The 19,564-nt window shown below is 45.6% G+C and overlaps 2 protein-coding genes across 10 annotated transcripts in view; both read right to left on the bottom strand.

Annotated features, from left to right (window-relative positions):
- Positions 1–6,982, bottom strand: part of LOC118511056 (formin-J) — a 75,624-nt gene extending 68,642 nt beyond the window's left edge. The window contains exons 1-2 of one of the 8 annotated variants that reach the window (XM_036053658.1): positions 6,881–6,982; positions 5,485–5,899 (exon numbers count right to left, since the gene is read on the bottom strand). In XM_036053658.1, the coding sequence (XP_035909551.1) occupies positions 5,485–5,633 (149 nt within the window). In that variant the 5' untranslated portion in view covers positions 5,634–5,899; positions 6,881–6,982. Of the gene's footprint in view, positions 1–5,484; positions 5,900–6,065 lie in introns of all 8 variants that reach the window. The other 7 variants (XM_036053659.1, XM_036053657.1, XM_036053662.1 and 4 more) reach the window with 7 other exon arrangements.
- Positions 6,983–8,827: 1,845 nt separating this feature from the next.
- LOC118511052 (polycomb protein Sfmbt) lies at positions 8,828–19,020 on the bottom strand. Of its 2 annotated transcripts, none has more exons than XM_036053651.1 (7): positions 18,642–19,020; positions 17,484–17,641; positions 15,656–16,646; positions 13,888–15,195; positions 13,377–13,816; positions 13,001–13,304; positions 8,828–12,234 (listed from the first exon to the last, which is right to left on the bottom strand). In XM_036053651.1, the coding sequence occupies exons 1-7, from the start codon at positions 18,646–18,648 to the stop codon at positions 11,210–11,212; spliced, it is 4,233 nt and encodes a 1,410-aa protein (XP_035909544.1). In that variant the 5' UTR covers positions 18,649–19,020; the 3' UTR covers positions 8,828–11,209. The 2 variants fall into 2 exon arrangements, with proteins under 2 accessions (XP_035909544.1, XP_035909545.1); XM_036053652.1 differs by having other exon boundaries at positions 8,828–12,195; positions 18,642–19,016.
- Between the last annotated feature and the right edge of the window lie 544 nt (positions 19,021–19,564).

The following is a 19,564-nucleotide window of genomic DNA, read 5'->3' as shown; positions in this document are numbered from 1 at the left end:
TTTGTGTCCTACACAGTTCCACACAATTCTTTCACAGGCCAGTCCCCGCTGATACGCCACGCTACACGCTTGTAATCGTACCGAGAATCCGTACCAGCAGCCAGTGTTTGATAACGAGCAAATGAGTGAAAGTTGGAGCTAGGATTTTTTGTATAAAAGGAAGCAACTATACTATCAATCGTAATGAGCAAGGGATGGAAGGGGGCTTGGGAGGGCAGTGGGGGATGAAACATTCCCCCGATCCGTTATTTGTGCCAGCCCGTTGTAAACACACATTCCCACACACACACACACACACATCCGCCCGCTGGTAACGTAAAATGGGAGAACCATAACGTCACGCTGGGTTCCTCTTCCTTTCCAGAGGGGAGCCGGCCGGCCGGCCGGCTGACTGGAGACGACAGAGAGCGGAAACGTCGAACAAGTCAAACGTAGAAAACAAAACAAAACAACAAAAAAACAGCCAAGCGGATGCGCGCGACTACAAAACGCAGTGGTGTGAGTGCTAGTAGCATAGTAAGCGCGTTTCTGCTGCTGAATGAAGATAGGCAAGGCTATTTTTAGCGACCGTAATTACTGCCACCGTCGTCTTGCTCCCTCGCGAGGTTAACCGGGGGGGAATCATACAGTAAACTACGCTCGCTGTGTGTCAGAGACCCGCCAAAGCGGTCGGGAATGTGAATTCCCCCGGCGATGCGGTTTCAACAGCCATCATATGGTGGGATGTGCTCCACTGGTGCTCCCTGACGCTAGCGCAAATGTGCGATAGAAAAATCTGACTCATGATAATGAGAACTTCCATCTGATTACATCCTCTCGCCGCTCCCCCTCTCGTTACCCCGTACTCCACCCCGCGCCACATCACACATGCTTACAAATGCAATACATCAATCAGCCCTCGCTGATTTTGTACTCGCAGTGGTAGTAGTAGAAGAGGTAGTGGCCAGTTGGTTGGGGTTGGTAGCGACGAAACCGCTTCCAGGTCAGCTGTTTTGCTTTCTTAGCACAAATGGAAGACATGAACCTTGAACGGTAAAATGAACGACTGCAAGCGAACGGCTCAGCAGTTTATTTTATTTTATTTTTTTTTCTTGGACCAATAAAATCGAGGAATGTGCTGATTGATAGGAATTTATGGTTCGGTCGTAGATTATTTGAAAAAAAAATCTAGAAAAAATTAAACCAATTTGTGTGTTAAGATTATTCAATTTCCTTTTTCTTTTTTGTTCCCTACATTGACAACAAATTGTTCTCTCTCGGGCCTACTTTAATCTTCTCTAAGATATATTGAGTAATTTGTTCATAGTAAAAAAACAGAACATGTAATATAGAGCACCCAGCACAACGACGCAGTAGTTATCGCCGCTAACAAAACAGCTGACAAAACAAACCTTTCCATCCACCACGCCACGCACTACAACACTCCACCTCGCGTTGTCATAGCAAAGCGGGAGGAGTCAAATACACACTGCTACAGGCACACACACACACACTAATATAAAAACGTAGTTTAAAGCACTTGTTTTCTCGTGCTCTCTTTCTCCCACTTCTGTTTATCCTTGTTGTCAGATAGCATTTTATATTGTCCCTCCCGCACAATTGGGTTGTTTTGAAGCACTTTGAGCTGGCTATAATTGAATTTGACCTATTATATTGTCCGCGCGATGCGTCTACGCAACATCTTCCCCTGCATGCGTATGTAATTGGCCTGTAATTTCACTCTGGCGGCATATAAAACTAGATTACCAGAACATTACCGCGAAATAGAAGGGAGAGTATGCATTTTCTCCGTACAAATGCACGTTTCATCTGCAGTAAAACCCCACCACCGGGCTTTCGTTTTTCCTCCCCCACGGGGCACACATAGAAAGGAAAAGCCATTTTCAGTTACCAAGGAGCTTTCCACTTGTAATTACATTAGAACAAGCTGAAAACAAAAAAAAAACTATTTGTGATGTAATATGGCCTGCCAACAAGGACGAAAAGAAAAAAAATCGACGATCTTTTACTTTTTTCTTGCCGGCTTTCTGCGTCTTGTGCTTTGTTGCGATCTGTTCTTGCTATCAGTGTGCTCTTCTCTCTGCACCTACTTTGGCCCTTACACATTCTAGAATATATTCGATAATGTAATGTAATTACAACAAACCAATACTCTAACATGGCCAAATGTCTATTTATTCAAAGGTCTGAAAATTTCCATAAACAACATGAAAAGATTTGACTGATCTTTGCTGAGAGATTAGGACGCAGTTCCATCTGTTAGAAAGAACAGCTGAGCTGGGTTATTAGTTCGGGCGCAGTCTAGTCAGCCGACCGATCATCAGGGGTGCTCGCGTCATGCACACTGATGCATTAAAAAAACACGCACACATGCCCAGCAGCAGTCACACGACCAGCTGTGCGCGCGTACAAAATATAGCAACAACAGCTGACTATGGACCCACACAAATCCTTTTCTAAATATTACAATTTCCACGGGTTCATTTGTTTTTCGTGAAGATCTGTAAGATGCTTTAAGATTAAGAGATTTAAGTCAAAGTATCTTCAACAAAAATGCAAGAAAATTAGTGTTTACATCAGTATTTTAACACAAATTTTTTTAACATTCAGGTTTAATACTAGCAGCCGCAGATCGTATTCCGAACGTTAATGTTGTTGTAAAAACCCCGCGTTATGTAGGGTTGCCTTCTAGCGCGTATGCTGACGTTTCCGATTCTATATTCTCTCTCTCTATTTCCCTCTCTCTCTCTTATTGTTTTTCTTTCTTTCCATCTCTTTTTCTCTTCCTCTCGCTTGCTCTCTTCTGTCTAGCTTTCGCACCACTCGAAACGAACACGCAAACGAGGCACGTCGATAAAGGGGCGAAAAAAATGGTATAAAAATTACTGCGTAATTTCGTTACCAAAACAACGTCGCCGTCGTCGTCACCGCTTGCCGCGTCGCGCTTGTGTCTGAGCACAGCAAGGGAGAGATTGTATTGGTGGAACGACGTAAGGGCCGCGACGATTCACGGGGACCGAAGGGACGCACTGCATTCACCCAAGCAGCACAATAAAACAACACACACACATACCCAACACAACACCGTAGCCCGTGTGAGCCCGATGTACAGCTGTTGAAGGTAAGACGTACAACAAAAAATGTGCGTTAGAGAAAGAAGGAGCGAAAAAGGAGAGAGCGAGAATAACTTTTTTTACAGCTGGTAAACGGGGTATAGCGAAGAAGCGCCGCGTACCATACCATGCAAGGTGCGCTGCTCTCGGGGAAACACTTGCAATAATATACTACACACACCCTTTTCTTTGAGATTTCCTGCATCCACCATTTCCATTCATCCAACCTCTGCATTTGCAGGCGTGCAAATCAGATGATGATGATGCTCAGCCGGGTGTATATTATGCAATCCCGGCGCGCATCACAACAGCCTGCCTGGTGTGGCAGGGTGATGATAAGCGCGCGCGCAAAAATATCGCTCATTATTCACCCTAAAAATAATGCTCCCTATCGAAATCGCTTTCACTTTGCGTCCGTGTAAAGCAGACATGTTTGCATTCTTTCGTCAGTCTGGATTGCCGAGCTGGAAATCATTTGCTGGTAGAATAATTGCATCTAAGTAGTAGTTGTGATGTGAGCGCAACTGTACCTACTATGCATAGATGTTGCTATTTTGCAGAAAAGATTAGAAAAGGTGGACCTGCACTGCTGGGACAAAAACGGGAAAACGCAAATTTGTGCAAAATATAATCCATTACATTACACACCCCAACATATGGTTGGCTGTGGGGTAACATCTGATCATAGAACACACTCCCTATCTATCACATGCTGCTGACACGGGAGCGTCTCTAGAAAGAAGAGACATGCTCAATCATAGAACATGCACGCACACACGGCCACACACAATCGTCAATAGCATATGACGCTTACCCAGCGCAGCCTAGAGTATTGTGTCTGGGAAAGAACTGTGTTTATATACCAATTCAGCGTACTTTTGCTTGCCCGGTCGCCTGGCAACCCGCACACATTCAAAGCATTTATTCCTGTGTTCCAACACTACCAACAATGCTCTGCCGACGCTTCTTCCCACAGGATGCACCAGTACACACTAGCGACGCGCCACAGCAAACCGTGAGCCTTTTTGTAGTAGGCAACGCGCAGCTCACATACAGCAACACGCCACCAGCGCCCGAGCGAGCTATGTTTCCTATGTTTTGACTGGAAAATCAGCGTAAAAAATGCGCCGTGTCCCTCTGGCGGCGAAAAAGGGTAACCCGCTAGCAAAAGGGAAGACGCGTTGCAACATACAACATGCATGCGGCCACAAGCGCTCTACCGGGGATGGAGAACAAAGTTGATTGCGTGCACATGAGAAATCGTTCTTCGCTTCTTCTTCCCTTTTTTCTTCCACTCAGGTGGATGAATTGTCCTCCTCGCACCATATCTTTTACGCTTCAGTTGCAGGCATACCTGTTTTTTTCTTTTGTTTTTCTTTCCCCATGCTGTTTGGCGTTCCCTTCTAATCGTTTTATACTCATACTCAACTCAAGCCACCGCATCGCGTTCTTGCCGAGGATAATACACCATGCAGCAGCACCAGTTGGAATGTGTGCGTGAGTGTGTGTTGGTGAGGAAATACACAGTACACACGCCCTGGAAATGTGTACAGTGTGTGAGAAAGAGAGGCAACCTACTGCAACCGTTCTGCTCTTTCCACACCCTGGACATTGGGCTGATCATTGGAAGAAATTTTCATGATGAGCAACCCGAATACCAAAAATTTGGAAATGTTTGTCACAAATATTGCAAACAAATAAATAAAAATATGGTGCAGTATTCCATACGCTAGTTCCGACTTGCTTTCTCCCTCACGCACACTCACACTTTTCCTGTCATTCAAATACACAGCTGAGCGGGCATGTCCTCACTCATTGAGGGAGAAAGCACCTTTTAAATGTGTGCCTCACTCACCCACACAAACGCGCAAGCTGTACCAAAGTGTATCTTTTTACAGCAGACGACGCCTTCGCATGTCCAGAAAAGGATGCTCCCCAGTGCACGTATGTAGCAGTTAACGGTCGCCTTTAACCATTGCAAGAGTTATGACGTAGTAGTCCAGTGTGAAAATATCATTATCACACATAGAATTTTGAGGAATTTGAGGAATTTTAGACAACGCTAATGTACTTTTGGTCGTATTTGCAACACAGCGCGGACAATGATAAACGCTAGTGATTATATGTGTGTGAGTGTGTGCGTGCGCGTTAATATGGTATCTCGTACGTGCAGCTAGACCACAAACGCTACCAACACACATACACACACCTATCGTGTGGACTCGTCGTGCAATGAAAATATCGATTTTTGGTGGGTTACAAATTTTCCTCATTAACAAGACACTACACACACCCTGTCGTTCGCGAACCGTCGTTCGGAAAAATCATTGCCTGCGCCTACTGGGATGGTTTAGCATAGCGAAAAACTCACCTCACTGTGTCCTCCTCACATATGATATCCTGCATGGTGTCTAGTTGCATATGATGCAATGAGTGGTGGTGGTGGGTGGTTTGCTTACTGCGATCACTCTTCGTTGGAGATTCTTCGTTTCTGTTCCAAACTTCCACCAACGACATCATCCGTGGCGCGATACTCGCAAACACAACACATAGACGCAACCCGCGCTAAACCCCGCAACTCACTTTCTTTGCACCAAACGGCCCGGGACCGAGCTGTGGCACTATATTGTTTTGAAGTATTAGCACAGCGGGATTTTATATTTCCTTTTTTTCTTGCTTCGCCTTTGACACCAAACCAAACACAGAACTACGCGCACGTTGGAATTTTCTCAAAGACGCACTGTCGTATGTACAAATGACGACTTATTTCATAATTTTTGTTTTCGCTGGAAAAGTGTACACGATGCAAAAAAGAAAGATGGATTAAAACATTTGGTCGAACTTTTGGCCCGAGCACGATGATTAATTCCAGATTTGAATGACACCCTTCTCAACACGTCCCACGGTAAAGCGAATCAAAACAAATCACGCGAACTAATCATTCTCACTCACACTTCAAACACAACACACCAACTAGTGCATCCCTCTGTGTCTACTAAATGGTAACTACTGGTAACGCATTTCCTTGGTCATGAAATCTGGTATCACAATACTGTTATTGATACGACTAGAACACTGCTCTATTGAAGAAAAAAAAACCACACACTAGTCACAGCAGCTGATGAATCCTTTCTTCCAGCCAGGTTGACAACCTCGCGCAACCTATCAGCGGCAGCTGCTTTGCAAAGCTATGACGTCGTTGCGTAAACTCTCAGCTGTAGAGAAACAGCGGCGCCCAAACTAACCAAATACGGTACCGCCACTGACACGTACGTACACACACTCGCCAATCGCCTTCCACTTGTTTTGATCGTGAAGATGACACTGAGTGATAAAACTAGGCCGCCTCTAGATTTGCTGCAGTACGGCGCACAAAATCGCACACCTTTATCTTCCACTGCCTTAGATATAATCCAAAATCCCCGATAGGGAATATTGCGTTTTACCGCTACAGTAGTAGTTTGGCACGTTGCTGGTGGACAAAAGCACAACACACACTTTGGACTCTACCAACAGTTTCGGTAAGCACGGTACGGCATGATGCTTCATTACACCGTGATAACATTTGTCGCTAAGTACTACCTTCAGTTGGTCAGTATCGTCTGAATCACACACTAATTTCGCAGTTTTTTTTACACTCGTTCGATTCACACTTCCACTACAAATCGCCCAAGACCGTTGCTTCAAAGAAACTCCAGGCAGAAAACCATTTCTTTTGCGAACCGCGTCGATCGAACGCAGAATGCGCGCAGCTAGCAGCAGCTCACCAGAAAAACAACCACGAAACGAACGGACGAGCGTCCCCTGAGCGAGCGAACCGAACGCACAACACGCATTGATGGCTCTCACTTGATTTCTGGGAATTCTAGGTGGCGGGAAACAGCTGAGTCGAACGCTTCGATATTCGGCCGAACGCACACTAGTGCACCGCCGATACATAATATATACGAGCGTGTTTTTACGTTGCCAAACAGCTCGCGCGTATGCCGGGTGCATGTATATAACTCGCGCGGCGACAGCCTAGGTAATTCCTCTCTTTTCTCTCTCTCTTTCTCATTTTCATTCCCTTTCGCTCGCAGCAGACCAACGCACGCATACATTGTCGGCGCTTTGTGCTGTGGTGTGAGTAGACGTTTTTCACATGGTTTGAATTTCTGACTGTGTTGAATGTTTTTCGAATGAAAATACCTTGCCATGTGTTTGCTTTCAATTGTTGTGCGTTTGTGTACCGTACCATACATACAACAAGCAAGAACAAATTGTATTGAAACATTAAAAACGGTCGCGGCTAGCAGACGCGCGCGCCAGTGTGTGAGATGGGTTGCGCGCAAGTGTGTGCGTGGGTATGTGGGTTTGTTGGGTTCGGATGAACGCTTGGGCGTATATGGTCGAGGTATTGGAGTGTGCGTGAAATAGTTACATGCCCCAAGTAATAGATTGCACCGTCAGTTAGTCGTCTTTTAGTGCCTTGTAAATGACGCAGCGATCTGTATAACAGCGTGCACGAGCTAAAGGATTTTCGATGTTTTATTTTAACCATCTTATATTTGCCTTGCAAAAAGCAGCTGTTAATTTCAATTTGCTTCTTTTTTTTACCAAAAACTTTTTGTAAAAGCAAATATGCAGTTTATTTATCCAGTCATAAAATCGTTTTTCCAACACAATATTCTCGACAAGAGTAGAACTTGCCTTTGTTTTCGATCTTGCCCAATAACAGCTGGGAAACTGTTCAACGCACACAATTCCATAGTCTTCCTTCAAAGAGGTACAAATCGGCCAAGTTTTCAGCTCTAGCCTGGTAGATGAGAAGACATACTTTTCCAACTATTTCTTTTTCGATTGCATCCTGCTTCGATTGCATTGCTTCTTATCCTTGTTCTTAAGCTCTTATAAAGGCCATCCGTTTTCAAGCAGATTAGTCTTAAAATTCTGTTTCCTTGGACAGACTTGATGGAGTAATTTGAACTAACGAAAAACCTTCGCATGAGTTGTTCGTATCAGTTACGGCTCTTTGCATCTTCCTCCATTCTTTTCACATGCCCCAATCATAGTATCTGGAACAGCCTTGCGACATAATAGCGGTGTCAGTTGCTTACAAGAAAGGTCCAGTGCCTTTTCCCATCCAGACCGTCCGCCTGTAAGTATAAAGTGTATCTAATGAGCGGGTCTCTTGAGCAAGACTCCGACATTGTTATCACTGCATGATCAAAAAAGACCTGCCGAGGTCCCGAGGTACGATGTAAATGCAGAAATAATTCGATCTCCGAAAATTCTTTACACCACGATTGCAACATACCTGGGCCAGAAGTACTGAGGTGGTTTATTCTTCTTCTTTCTTGGCCTGCTCCTATGGGGTACGTCTTAAAGACATGGCCTGGTGTCCAGGAAAAGAGGATACATTCGTTTCCAGGAAAAGAGGATACGCTGATCACGGCGAGCTCTAACCAGCGTATCCTTGGCGACCGTCAAAATGTCAGCTAGCTCGTGGTTCATTCTCCTTCTCCAAACGCGCTGCTCGCACACACCGCAAAAGATAGTCCGTAGCACCCGCCGCTTGAAGATGGCCAGTGCATAGGTGTCCTCCGCCAGTATACTCCAGGACTACCGGCCATATCAGTGTACAATATATGGCGCACTGGTTTAGTGAACGCAAAACAGGATCGTTTAATCAAAGTTTCGGTAAATAACGCACGGAACGGTACGGAAACACATCGTCATGTATCTCTGTGTGTAGATATATTTTTTAATAAAATAATTACTCGCTCATGCGCTTGCACGTACCGACCCCGACTTCCGAATTCCGCGGTGTACGGCAAATTGGAATTCATCTCATCTTAACGTGTTATACATAACTCTAAACTTATACGTCGTGCTTTACTGCTCTTCTTCCATCCTGATTGGCTTATACCGCTATACATAACTGTACAGTTTTGCTTATCAACGCTTAAATTTAATGTCCGCTCATTTTGTCGGCATTTTGCTGCACTCGCCATTCGGCGGCAGCACAGCTTCCACAGCAGCTGCAGCACACGCACCTTCACCACCGTATTGTAATATCTACTGCAGACCAGCTTCAGTCTGGCGGCAACTTAACCGGAGCAACCGTCTTAAAGTGATTTAGTTTGTTGCTTCTGTTTTTACACTACGTATTCGAATAAAGATAGCTTGCCCTAGAGGCACAGCCCTCTGCTAGCAATTAACTCAGACTAAACGACTAATCGTTCTGCTGCATTTACCTGCGCGGCCACACCAGTTTTTCTCGCCCCTATTGTTTTCCTGCACATCATCTTACAACCAAACTCAATCAGCCGGGCTCTGCGCAGACTGTCGGTCTGTCTCTCCCTCTTATGATGTGCAAATTAATATGAAAACTAAACGTGACATTTGGAATTTGAAGCGTTTTGATTTGTTACACTCATCATAATGGTTTGGTTGGCTTCGGGGGATCGAAAGAGGGTCTGTTAATATCGTCGACAATGGACAATAATATTGGTGCTCTGTTACCTTAACCTTGTACTATCTAGTGCAGCAAAGCAATCTCGTGAAAAAGATGTTGGACCCACTTGCTAGTGCAAAAAGTTCTATAATAGTTCAGCACTGGATAATGGACATAGACGGCAAGTGCCTGGTGGGGTTCTTTTCATTTTGTTTCAACTGAAAGGACTCACTCGAAAGGGAACCAACGGGACTCACACATCATGTGGGCCGATCTTCCTATGGCAAGGGTTGCTTGTTTATTTACAAATGCATGGCTCAGTAGTTCACCAATGTGAGAAGGTTTTAAGTCGACGAACTGTTACATCGGGAGTAGGTGGCTCATGACTTAGAAAAGCAAGTACAAGAAAACGAATAGCAACAAAGCAGATACTGTACTACTGTACTGCAGCTATCAAAATCAGCATTTAAGTAGAACAAGGACACTCATAAATTCTACTACAAGACGTGGGGCTCGGGGCTGTGCATTGACGTTTGGGAGACCGACTGTTTTAAACTGTTAAAAATCTTTTCTTGTTTTGTGCCTTGAGGGCAAAACGTTACTGCTCTTGCTGTTGCTGTTGCTGCTGCTGCTGCTGCTGCTGGCGCTGCTAGATAATATAGTCCCTGATACTAGTGTTCCAGTTGTGTTAACATATGTGATTTCTTTGTGGTTTGCCTGCTCCATTGTACGCTTCCGCTGTGCCATAATGATAGTAGTGGGGTGTGTGTGTATTGCTGTATTCATGCTTCGTTATTCAAACTTGAAACGCACACTTTTACTTTTGCGTATGCTTTCTTCCAAAAAATATGCCATCGCCCTTACCCAAATATTTATTCATGAAAATGGTGCCTTCCTTCAAAAACTTTACAGAACGACACTTGCATCTGTTTGCATAAAACGAAAGAAACGCTACTATTCCAAGGTACAATCGAAAGCCTCTGGCGTTCGATAGGAAAAGCTATTGTAAGCTACACACAACCAAAGTAATGTGTGTGTGTGTGTTTCAAATTCTTTCGCTCAGAACGTTCCTATTCCAAAAACAAAACAAAAATAATAATAAATGTGTACTACCACCAACAGTCTAACGAAATGCAGCCATGCATTACATTATTATGCATCTGCCAATTCCAAAACAAAATATGTATATACCCTAACCGAACTCGTTTCTCGAGTACTTAACCCATCATCTCGTGGTGCCATCGGGGGGCGCAAACACACTAGCAAAGAGTTTCACGCTTTGGAAAATAGAGCTATCCTAACCTGCTACTAACTGTCGGAGATTTCACTCGCGGAAACTGCACTCAAATCAAATATTCCTGTAATGCTTCTATCGCGATAAAAAAAAAGCAAAGCAAGTAATGTAAGGAAGATCGAACAAAGAGACGATGATAAATTGCACAAGAAGGTATGTAAGCTATGGTGCCCAAAAAAAAAAGGTCTCTACTGTGCCATCCAGCTATGTGGATGGAGCAATTGTGCAGTAGGCTCACAACGCAAAAAAAAAAAATTAAAAGAATGAGAATTTATCTAAAAAAGAAAATGAAAAACAAAATGCGGCCCACCGCAACACACCCGATGGAAGGCCAGGACAGTGACAGCCTACTACGAATGGCAGCAACTAGAGAAACTTTTTGCCGGTCGCTTTCGAAAGGTGGCGCAGCTTGGTCGGATCGATTTTACATTTTAGCTGCTGAATGAGATCGAAAATTTTGAGCGCCGGGCCCACTTTCAGATTGAGCAGCTTTATAATATCGTCCTTGTTGAGCTCCAGCAAGCGCTTGCCATCGATTTCGTTCTGCACGAACTGCTCCGCATGTACAGCACAATCGTTGATCGTAAGAAAGGTGGCCACATCTTTCACTTCCCAGCTCTCTGGCATGATTTGCTGCCCACTGTTTGCCGACACTGCCATGCCGAAGGAGGAGGCCGAGTTCAGCATGCTGCCCACACCGACCAGTCCGGTGCTGTTGCTTCCGTTCGAGTTACTAAGCCCGCCCGCGATACCACCACCGACCGAATCTGGTGAACCACCGCTGTTGGCCGGCTCGTGGTGAATTAACCGAGGTATCGTTTTATCTATCTCGTTGTCGGCAATCTCCGACGACGGTGCCGTAGACGGAAGCCCGGTAGCAGAGCTAGACTCACCATCCTCGTCCTCGGTGCGCATATCTACATCGTCCGTCTCGGTCACATTGCCCGTGGCGACGGTGGTGGTGGTGGTGGTGGCAGCGGTTGCCGGCCCGCTAGTCCCACTCGACGAATGGTCAAAGATTGGACCGAGCGAACTGCTTCCGCTCAGCAGCGATGCCGTTGTGTCGTGGTTTGTTTCGTGCTTGATGAAGGTGTGCAACGGTGCGCTGCTGCTGGTAACGCCCAGCTCCGAGGGTTGCTGATTTGGTGGCATTTGCAGCTGGCTTCCCATCAGCATTGGGACGTCGTCGTTCGAATACTGTTGGGATAGCTGCCCTCCCAGATCGCTCGTAACCATGTGACCGAGGGAACCGTAGTCGAACTGGCCAGGATTGGCGGACAGCAGTTTCTGCTGCTCAAAGTGTTCCTGTTCCTTTTTGATTCTCGCCGTGCGTGTCGTGGGAGCAGGTTGGGCTGTAAAATTGTCGGCATAATATGAGCAACCTATTATTTCTGAGCGAGATAAATGGTTGTGGTTGAGAATGTGGGGAAGGTTGAACGGTGTTAATAATTTGTTTAATGGTTAGATTGATTTAGTATGTGCTAAGCTAGCGGACGGCAAAGTACAGCTCGCGGAGTCTTAAGTTGGTTCTTCGTTGAAAAAGATCCATCTTTATAGTAAACGTTTTACTCGGATCTCACTAACAGTGGGATTATATTCTCCATCAGAGGATTGCACATGTTCTTCGAGTTGTTTGAGTTTTGCTTGGGCTTTCGTTGTTTTATAACAATCCTCGTCTTGTCCAGAACCGCCTGAAGAACGGATATAAGGACGGAACAGTACTGTTTTGGCCATAAACTTTAATTTGATTCGAATACTATTAAAAAGGAATGAAAGAGAAGCCACTTCTTCGCGGGCATAGCTGTTTCTTGTATAGCCTTCGGTGCAAAGCATTAGGATAAGGTCCTCAGATTCATGTTTGAACAAACGATTCTATAGATGACGTGTTATTCATCAAAAGATTATCTGCTACAACCTCTGCCTGAATCAGAATTTGTCTATTTTGTTAATGGAGGTTTGGTTTGTTCGATGAGTCTCCTCAAAGCTAGTTCACCGAGTATTTTAACGTTACTTGACCATTTTATCGGAACAGTTTGCCAACCGCTGGGTTAAAAGAATGTCGTAATGTCTACTTGTACAGTATTGCTGTCAACACTACACCGTCTGGCGTGTTTCTAACAATGCCATCGAATCGGATTGTTTCTTTTTCCCACTTACCTTCATCTTGCGCAGGTTCCATTTTTAGTTTCTTCTTCCTTTTCCCTTTCTTAGTCGTTTTGGGTGAGATTTTCTGCGTCGGCACAACCTTTGGTAGAATCCGGGGACCCTCCAGTTTGTGACCGACGAGGACACACCAACCGATAGGATAGATGTCGGGACTTTCACTATCCAACCACTGGTCATACTCGTCTTCCCAACCGTCAAAGTGTACCTTCAACAATCGGCCAACCACACGCGCAATCGTTGCAACACAGATCAGTCTAGGGTCCATAAGATCGGCAGATTCCAGTTTCATTCCAACCTATCGATGCAAGAGAGCAAATTGAGACATTACTGCTACCGCACAACTCCAGCTTCCTCCGAACCAGCTTACCTTAAACCGTTGCCGAATCTGGTCGCGGTGAAAGATGTCCTCCGTTGCCGGTTTGCTATTGGTGTCCAGCAGATACTGTTCCCAGGTAAATGTATTAAGATCGTATCCTTTCGGTGGCGTTAGCGTGATACTGTTCTTTGCACAGAACCCAACCGGAAAAATGCAGGGCGATTTTTCGTGATAGCAAAACCAGTCCGCTCCATTCACGTCCGGATCGTACGAATCGATGCGTACCATGATGTAACCGAACTTCAACACCGTCATCACGGTGGCCACACAGATCGAGGAAAGGTTGAGCGGATCTACGGCTTCCAGCTTCATGTTTTCTTCGAACCCCGTCTGCTTGCCATCGTAGCAGTACTCCTCGAACTGGAAGTTGGTCTTGAACAGGTCCATCGTAGCGTCGTCTTCGTGTGGCTCCAGTATCTGATCGCTTGCCGCTGCAATGGATGAGAGGAAAGAAACCAAATTAATATCGCACAATTGTGGGAAGTAAGCGGTCGAACGCTACCGTTCATCCTGTCCATGTATTCCTCCGGTGCGGCTAGGTTGTGTCCGACGGTCGTTGCCCAACCGACGGGATGTATCAGTGGCGAGTCCTCGTGACACCAGAACCCATAATCGTCCGGTGAGCTATCGTAGTACCGAACGTACAATCGTTTGCCGATGATCTTGCTGATGGTCGCCAGCTTCACTTGCGAGATACGATTTTTATCTACCACCTCCAGGTTCAAACCCACGCGAAACCGAGACTTAAAACTATCACTAATCTTGTTGTAGAACGTCGAGGGCAGCGTGCGCGCGTTCGACAGCCGTGCCACGAGAAACTCTTTCCAGTCCGGGGATGGTTTCTCGATGCTCTTTGGTGGTATCAGTGGTTTGCCGCGTGTAGCACACCAACCCACCGGGTGCACTTCGGCCGAGCACAAATTAACCCAGAAATCTTTCGAACCATCCCCATCGAAACCCTCGTAGCGCAGCAACGCCTTGTAACCGCAGATGCGCAATACTGTCGCGACCCAGAAGCTGTGCGGAATGCCGCCAATCAGGGCCTGCTGAACATCACAGTCCGTGTTTTCTACCTCCACCTTCATCCCGATCACAACGTTCGGCCACATATCGTAGCCGGGCGCGTGCTTGAAACAGGTGACTGGGGCGGCGTAAAACTTTGGTTCCGCTAGCGCTTGCGTCCAATCGTACGAGTTGTGAAACTCGTTCGGCTTGCGGCGGATGCTGTTGATACGGTCGTCCTGGGGACAGGGCGAAGGTAAACGGGTTCCCTTGGGCAGCTGGGGAATGTGCTCCTGAGGCAATATCTCCTGCAGCAGGCCCGCTCCACCGATCATCTTGCCACCGAACATACCATTGGTGGCGGCGGCACTGCTGCCATCGTGACTATTGCTATTGCTATTGATACTTCCACCACTGCCAGCGGTTGGTTGAGTAAGTGATGTGCCGGACATCTTGAAGCGATAGCCGATTGTTTGTACTTGTTCTTGTTGCTGGTGCAGTGACGGTAACGGCACTCGTTTGCTATCCACGTCACCCGTGGACAGATTCGAGTCGTCTATTAACTGTTCGGGTGGTGCCGGGAGCAGCCCGATGCTGTTGGACGCGTCGGTCGACGTTGACGTCGCGAGATGTCTGCTGCTGTCGTCGTTTGCCGAGGCGGACACTTTGTTCGCGGATCCGGTTCGGAACGGTGCACTGTACACGCGTAGTGATTCGAACGAGCGAGCACATGCCAAACTACAAAACCGCCTTTGCTTGGTGTAGAACGAATGTTTTACTCCTATGGCTCCACATTTTTCACATATTGCTAGAAGAACGAAAAAAGGAATAGCACCAGCATTAGTACATCACGTTACATACACGCACAGCCAATACACATTTAGTAACTTAGGAATTATGTTAGGACAACGAAACACATTTCTTTGCATATTTCACCTTTTGTACTATGGGAGTAGACATAACTTGAAGAAAAATATAACAAAATCTATTCATTTTTCAAGCCACGGTTTCAAGGTATGTTCGCGTACGAAAATAAAACAAGAAATCTGTTTCCTCTCGATCGTTTAAGCAAACTGAAGTGTAAAGTGTCAAAAAGTGTACGGAAATGGTATGTGTGAACGTAGAAAACTAATTAGTATTACTACAACACAAAAGAAACAACGAAAAAATATAAATTAAAAAAAAAACAATAAAGAAGAAATCTAGTCGAGGCAACAAAATGAAAGAAAAAATAAATAAAACATAAAATAACAACCAAAAAAACCTACCCATGCCATCACGTTGTATGGGAATCACCGACGGATCTATGTCACCTTTGTAAGCTATTGGGGTTTTTAGTACCAGGCCAGGTCTCTTCACGGGTCTAATTTTTTTACTGGGATATCGTTCAACCGGCATTGTGCCGCTATAGAGCGTCGCCGGATAGGACACATCACTGCCACCAAGTGCGACTTGCTGGCGTTGCTGCTGAAATCGTGAATCCGAATGTTCCGATACCGCACTTTGCTGTTCCACGTCCATCGGATCCGTTGCGCCGGGACTGCATCTACTGTTGCTATTACTGCTGTTACTGTTGGACGCGTCGGCCATCACGTCGTAGTCGAGAAAGTTGTGCTGCAGCATATGGGGATCGTTCATAAACTTGTACGGAAGCAGATTGTCCTGCCCGGGTACGGCAAGGTAATCGTTTCCCGCTCCGCTGTTTATCATTTGTTGATATTGCTCGTAGTTTTGCAACGCAGCGGAATGATCGTCGTCCTCGCCGTTGCCCTCCAAACCTTCATTGTTTCCGTCATCGTCTGATGCGGACGAAGAGGCTGCTGCTGCTGCTGCTGCTGTTGCTACTGCTGCTGCACCGGCCGCTGCCAGAACCCTATTGTTGACCGCAAGTTTTCCACTTCCATCTAGGAGACGCATCCCAACACCGGCCAAGGTAGGGGATGGCCCAATGCCGGGCGCTGTCACTACATCACCGCCGTGCGCCGACAGGCTATTGGCGGCGGACAGTGCAGCGGCTTGGTCCAAAAAACCATAGCCGGACAGTGCAAGCTGTTGCTGCAGTAGTTGCTGATGGTGTTGCGCCTGCTGTTGTTGTTGTTGCTGCTGCTGCTGCTGCTGAATATTGAACAATTCCGGATTAGTCAGTGCCAGTGCCTCTGCAGCATTCGGCACCGTGGCCAAACCGGACGGCGTAGGAATTGCCGTCAAATGTCCACCGTATTCACTGATTAGTGAACTGATTGCGGCCGGATTCATGTCCTGCTCGCCATTCGAATTTGGAAGTCGCGACGCCAAGAACATCCAGAAATTCGTGCGTACACACCCATGCACAGAGATTAATGAACAGTTATCAACGTCAACAATGAAAAACACCAGGATACACACGTATAATTGTATGGATGTAAAACATAAACGAGACACGGATTTGTTTCAGCAGTCGCGTCAGAGCAGCATAATAGTGTGTGGCCGAGGTTGAGAGAGTTTTGATTCAACAACACAGTTCCAGTTTCGGGCGAGATCGAGATCGTGTCGTTTGATAAACCGGTAAATTAATTTTGCGTACAGTCAGGTATGCCAATTGCAGTTTTTTTCAGGAGACATTTCGATTCAACGGTGATAACATTACAGTGATGAAGGATGGCGCGGGTAGTGTGCATCAGATCCGTTTTGTGTAACATAATCGTAAGATAAAACCAAACAAGCATAAAAAGGGGGAAAATAGAAGAAAAAAGAAATGCAAATTAGACAAGATGACAAACGAAAAATACTGCAAACTGAAGCAACAGCTGTTTGTGATGGATGGGTGTTGTGTGTGTGTGTGTGTGAGAGAGAGAGAGAGGAAGAGAGAGAGAGACATGGTGTACAAGTAAGAAATGTTGCAATTGTTTTGTATTGTAGTGGGTAGAAAACAACACTGATTGGGGGTATCAATAAAGCAAAAGGCAAAACGTTGTATTACACCAAAATGTTATTACTCATTCTCTGCGTTAGGCAGAAGTAAGGAATCGTAAGCGGTTTTGGAAACACAGATACACACATCAGATACCGTTGAGGACGAGGAGCAACACGGATCGGTACAAAATAGCTATTGCCTACCATAGTTTGGGTCTGCTGTGTGATGTCTTCCATAACGTTCGTAACCGGTGGTCCGTAGTAGTTTGTTAAGTTCTCATCAAGCGGCGAAGCGAGCTGTCCCATCCAAACCATAGTACCGAACTCTTGAGGATTCATACTAGGCAGCACTCGATTGAACACTAAAATCAAAGAAAGATAAACGAAATTACAGGGAATGTTAGAATCGGACCACATTCGACGGAACAGGGAAAGCCGCTCGAGCATCTGTTCCTACGAGTGCATATGTGAGAGAATATGCTTGCGTACGTGTGTGCGGGAATATGCATGTGTTGGTTGACAGTAGTGCATTTAGTTCGCTGGCTGGCTAGCTGGAGTAATCAAGTAGTCTAAATAAAACCCGACCGAGACGGAAAACAACACTGGAACACTTTTTTTTTGCCTGGAGCACAATCACATTATTATAATTTGAATAAATAAGAGAATAACAACATTTAGGCGACAGGAGGTGCGATGAATAGAATTTACTCACACACACACACACGCACACACACGTTACCACAATTCAACGTACGACGATAATTGCACGACTCCTTGCCACAAGTATGGGATGAACGAGAACATGAATTGGCCGCTCTATACACAAAGTTTTGCAAAGAAAATCGTCGCGCCGTGTCACACTGATGAAATGCATGGATAATGTGCAGCAATTATCCAAACGTTTGTTCTAGATCTTTACTCTTTTAATCCGAATGTTGGGTGATCATCCTGACGCAGTATAAAGCGGGTCAGAGATGCCTAAGAAAAACGTTTGTTGTAGGCAGCAACAAACTTACGATTTTAGTCATACATCCGGCCAAACCTTTCAAACGCACCTCAATGTTGGAAAAAAGTTCATACAAAAGTACACATTTTAAGGATGCTCATTAGCAAGCTTCTAAAGGAAACGGAGAACATAACACACACTCGCACAGGGCACACAAACACAAACAACAAACTTCGACACTTTGCCTGTCATACGTTTCCTTCTTCCTTTCTTCCTTCCTGTTCCGTTTGGCTGTACCGAACCGCAGACTTCTGGCGCTTCATTAATTTCCTGTGGAATATTCCGCTCGCACCGGCTGCCGGAACACTATGATACCTATTTCTACACAACTATTGCAGCCTTCTAAACATACTCACCGTTCATTATTTGGACACTAGCACGACATATCGAGCCTGCGTTTGTCCCGTCCCAGCGGAGAAGCAGCAGCAAGCACGTATGAATTCTTTGCTTCCCAAGCCGTACGAGCTATCTTCATTCGGAAGCGCTGCTTTGTTGCCGCGTGTGTGCGGAGCTGTGTTTCTCGGCTCGATGCTCCAATTTGTACGCAACGTTTGGCGCTATTGTTTTCGGAGTGCACCTTGCAGCTTGTGTCGAGACGAAGAAAAATACAAAAACGCGCTGGTAAAAAATATCTTTCATCGGGAAGCGCGAGGCAAACTGCATATAGCGAAGGTGGTTTCAAAGACGATGCGTATAGATGAGGTGTGCTCAAGGCAGTGTTCGACGCATTGGCGAATGTCAAATGGGGCAGCAGACAATCTCGAATTTTGCCGCGAAAGTTCACAAATGAAATCTGGATTTTCGTCAAGCAAGTTAAACTGTAGTTTTCTTCCTCACGTTTTGAGAAATCAATGGAATTCAATGCTAATCGGAATTAAAGTTCATGCAAAGCATTACATGAGACCACCGCCTTATCGCACGATTGTTTTGCGTTCTCTATAGACCTTGCTGTAACAACAAAAATGAGAGGATTGGGAAGGTATGGCAACCCTGTCACACGAACCAACACGAGCTGTCATCGGCGTCAGGGTGACATAGCGGAGAGTTCGAAAGTAGCAGGCCCCCTGGGATACACCACAAACGTAACGGTCGAAATTTAACTGCTATCATATCACGATAAACCTTTACAAAACAAAATCCCGAACAAACGATTGAGTGTCAGCCTTTAGTTTAACAAGTGGTGGTTAAAAAGTGAGTGAATTTGTTACAAATTGTTGAACGTTGGTTTGTTCGATGAATTAGCAAAGGTAAAGTTTGAGGCTACCCAAGAAGAAACCAC

Source organism: Anopheles stephensi, chromosome 3, assembly GCF_013141755.1.
Source record: "Anopheles stephensi strain Indian chromosome 3, UCI_ANSTEP_V1.0, whole genome shotgun sequence".
Taxonomy (NCBI): Eukaryota; Metazoa; Arthropoda; class Insecta; order Diptera; family Culicidae; genus Anopheles; species Anopheles stephensi.
Note: the sequence above shows the minus strand (reverse complement) of the source record. Positions and strands in the feature narration are given on the sequence as shown.

Excerpts from the sequence above, each read along its gene's own strand:
- LOC118511052 (XM_036053651.1), bottom strand. Across the intron at positions 13,305-13,376 it reads AGATTCGGCAACGGTTTAAG|GTTGGAATGAAACTGGAATC; the intron begins GTAAGCTGGTTC and ends TTGCATCGATAG. Across the intron at positions 12,235-13,000 it reads GGAACCTGCGCAAGATGAAG|AAATAATAGGTTGCTCATAT; the intron begins GTAAGTGGGAAA and ends TATCTCGCTCAG.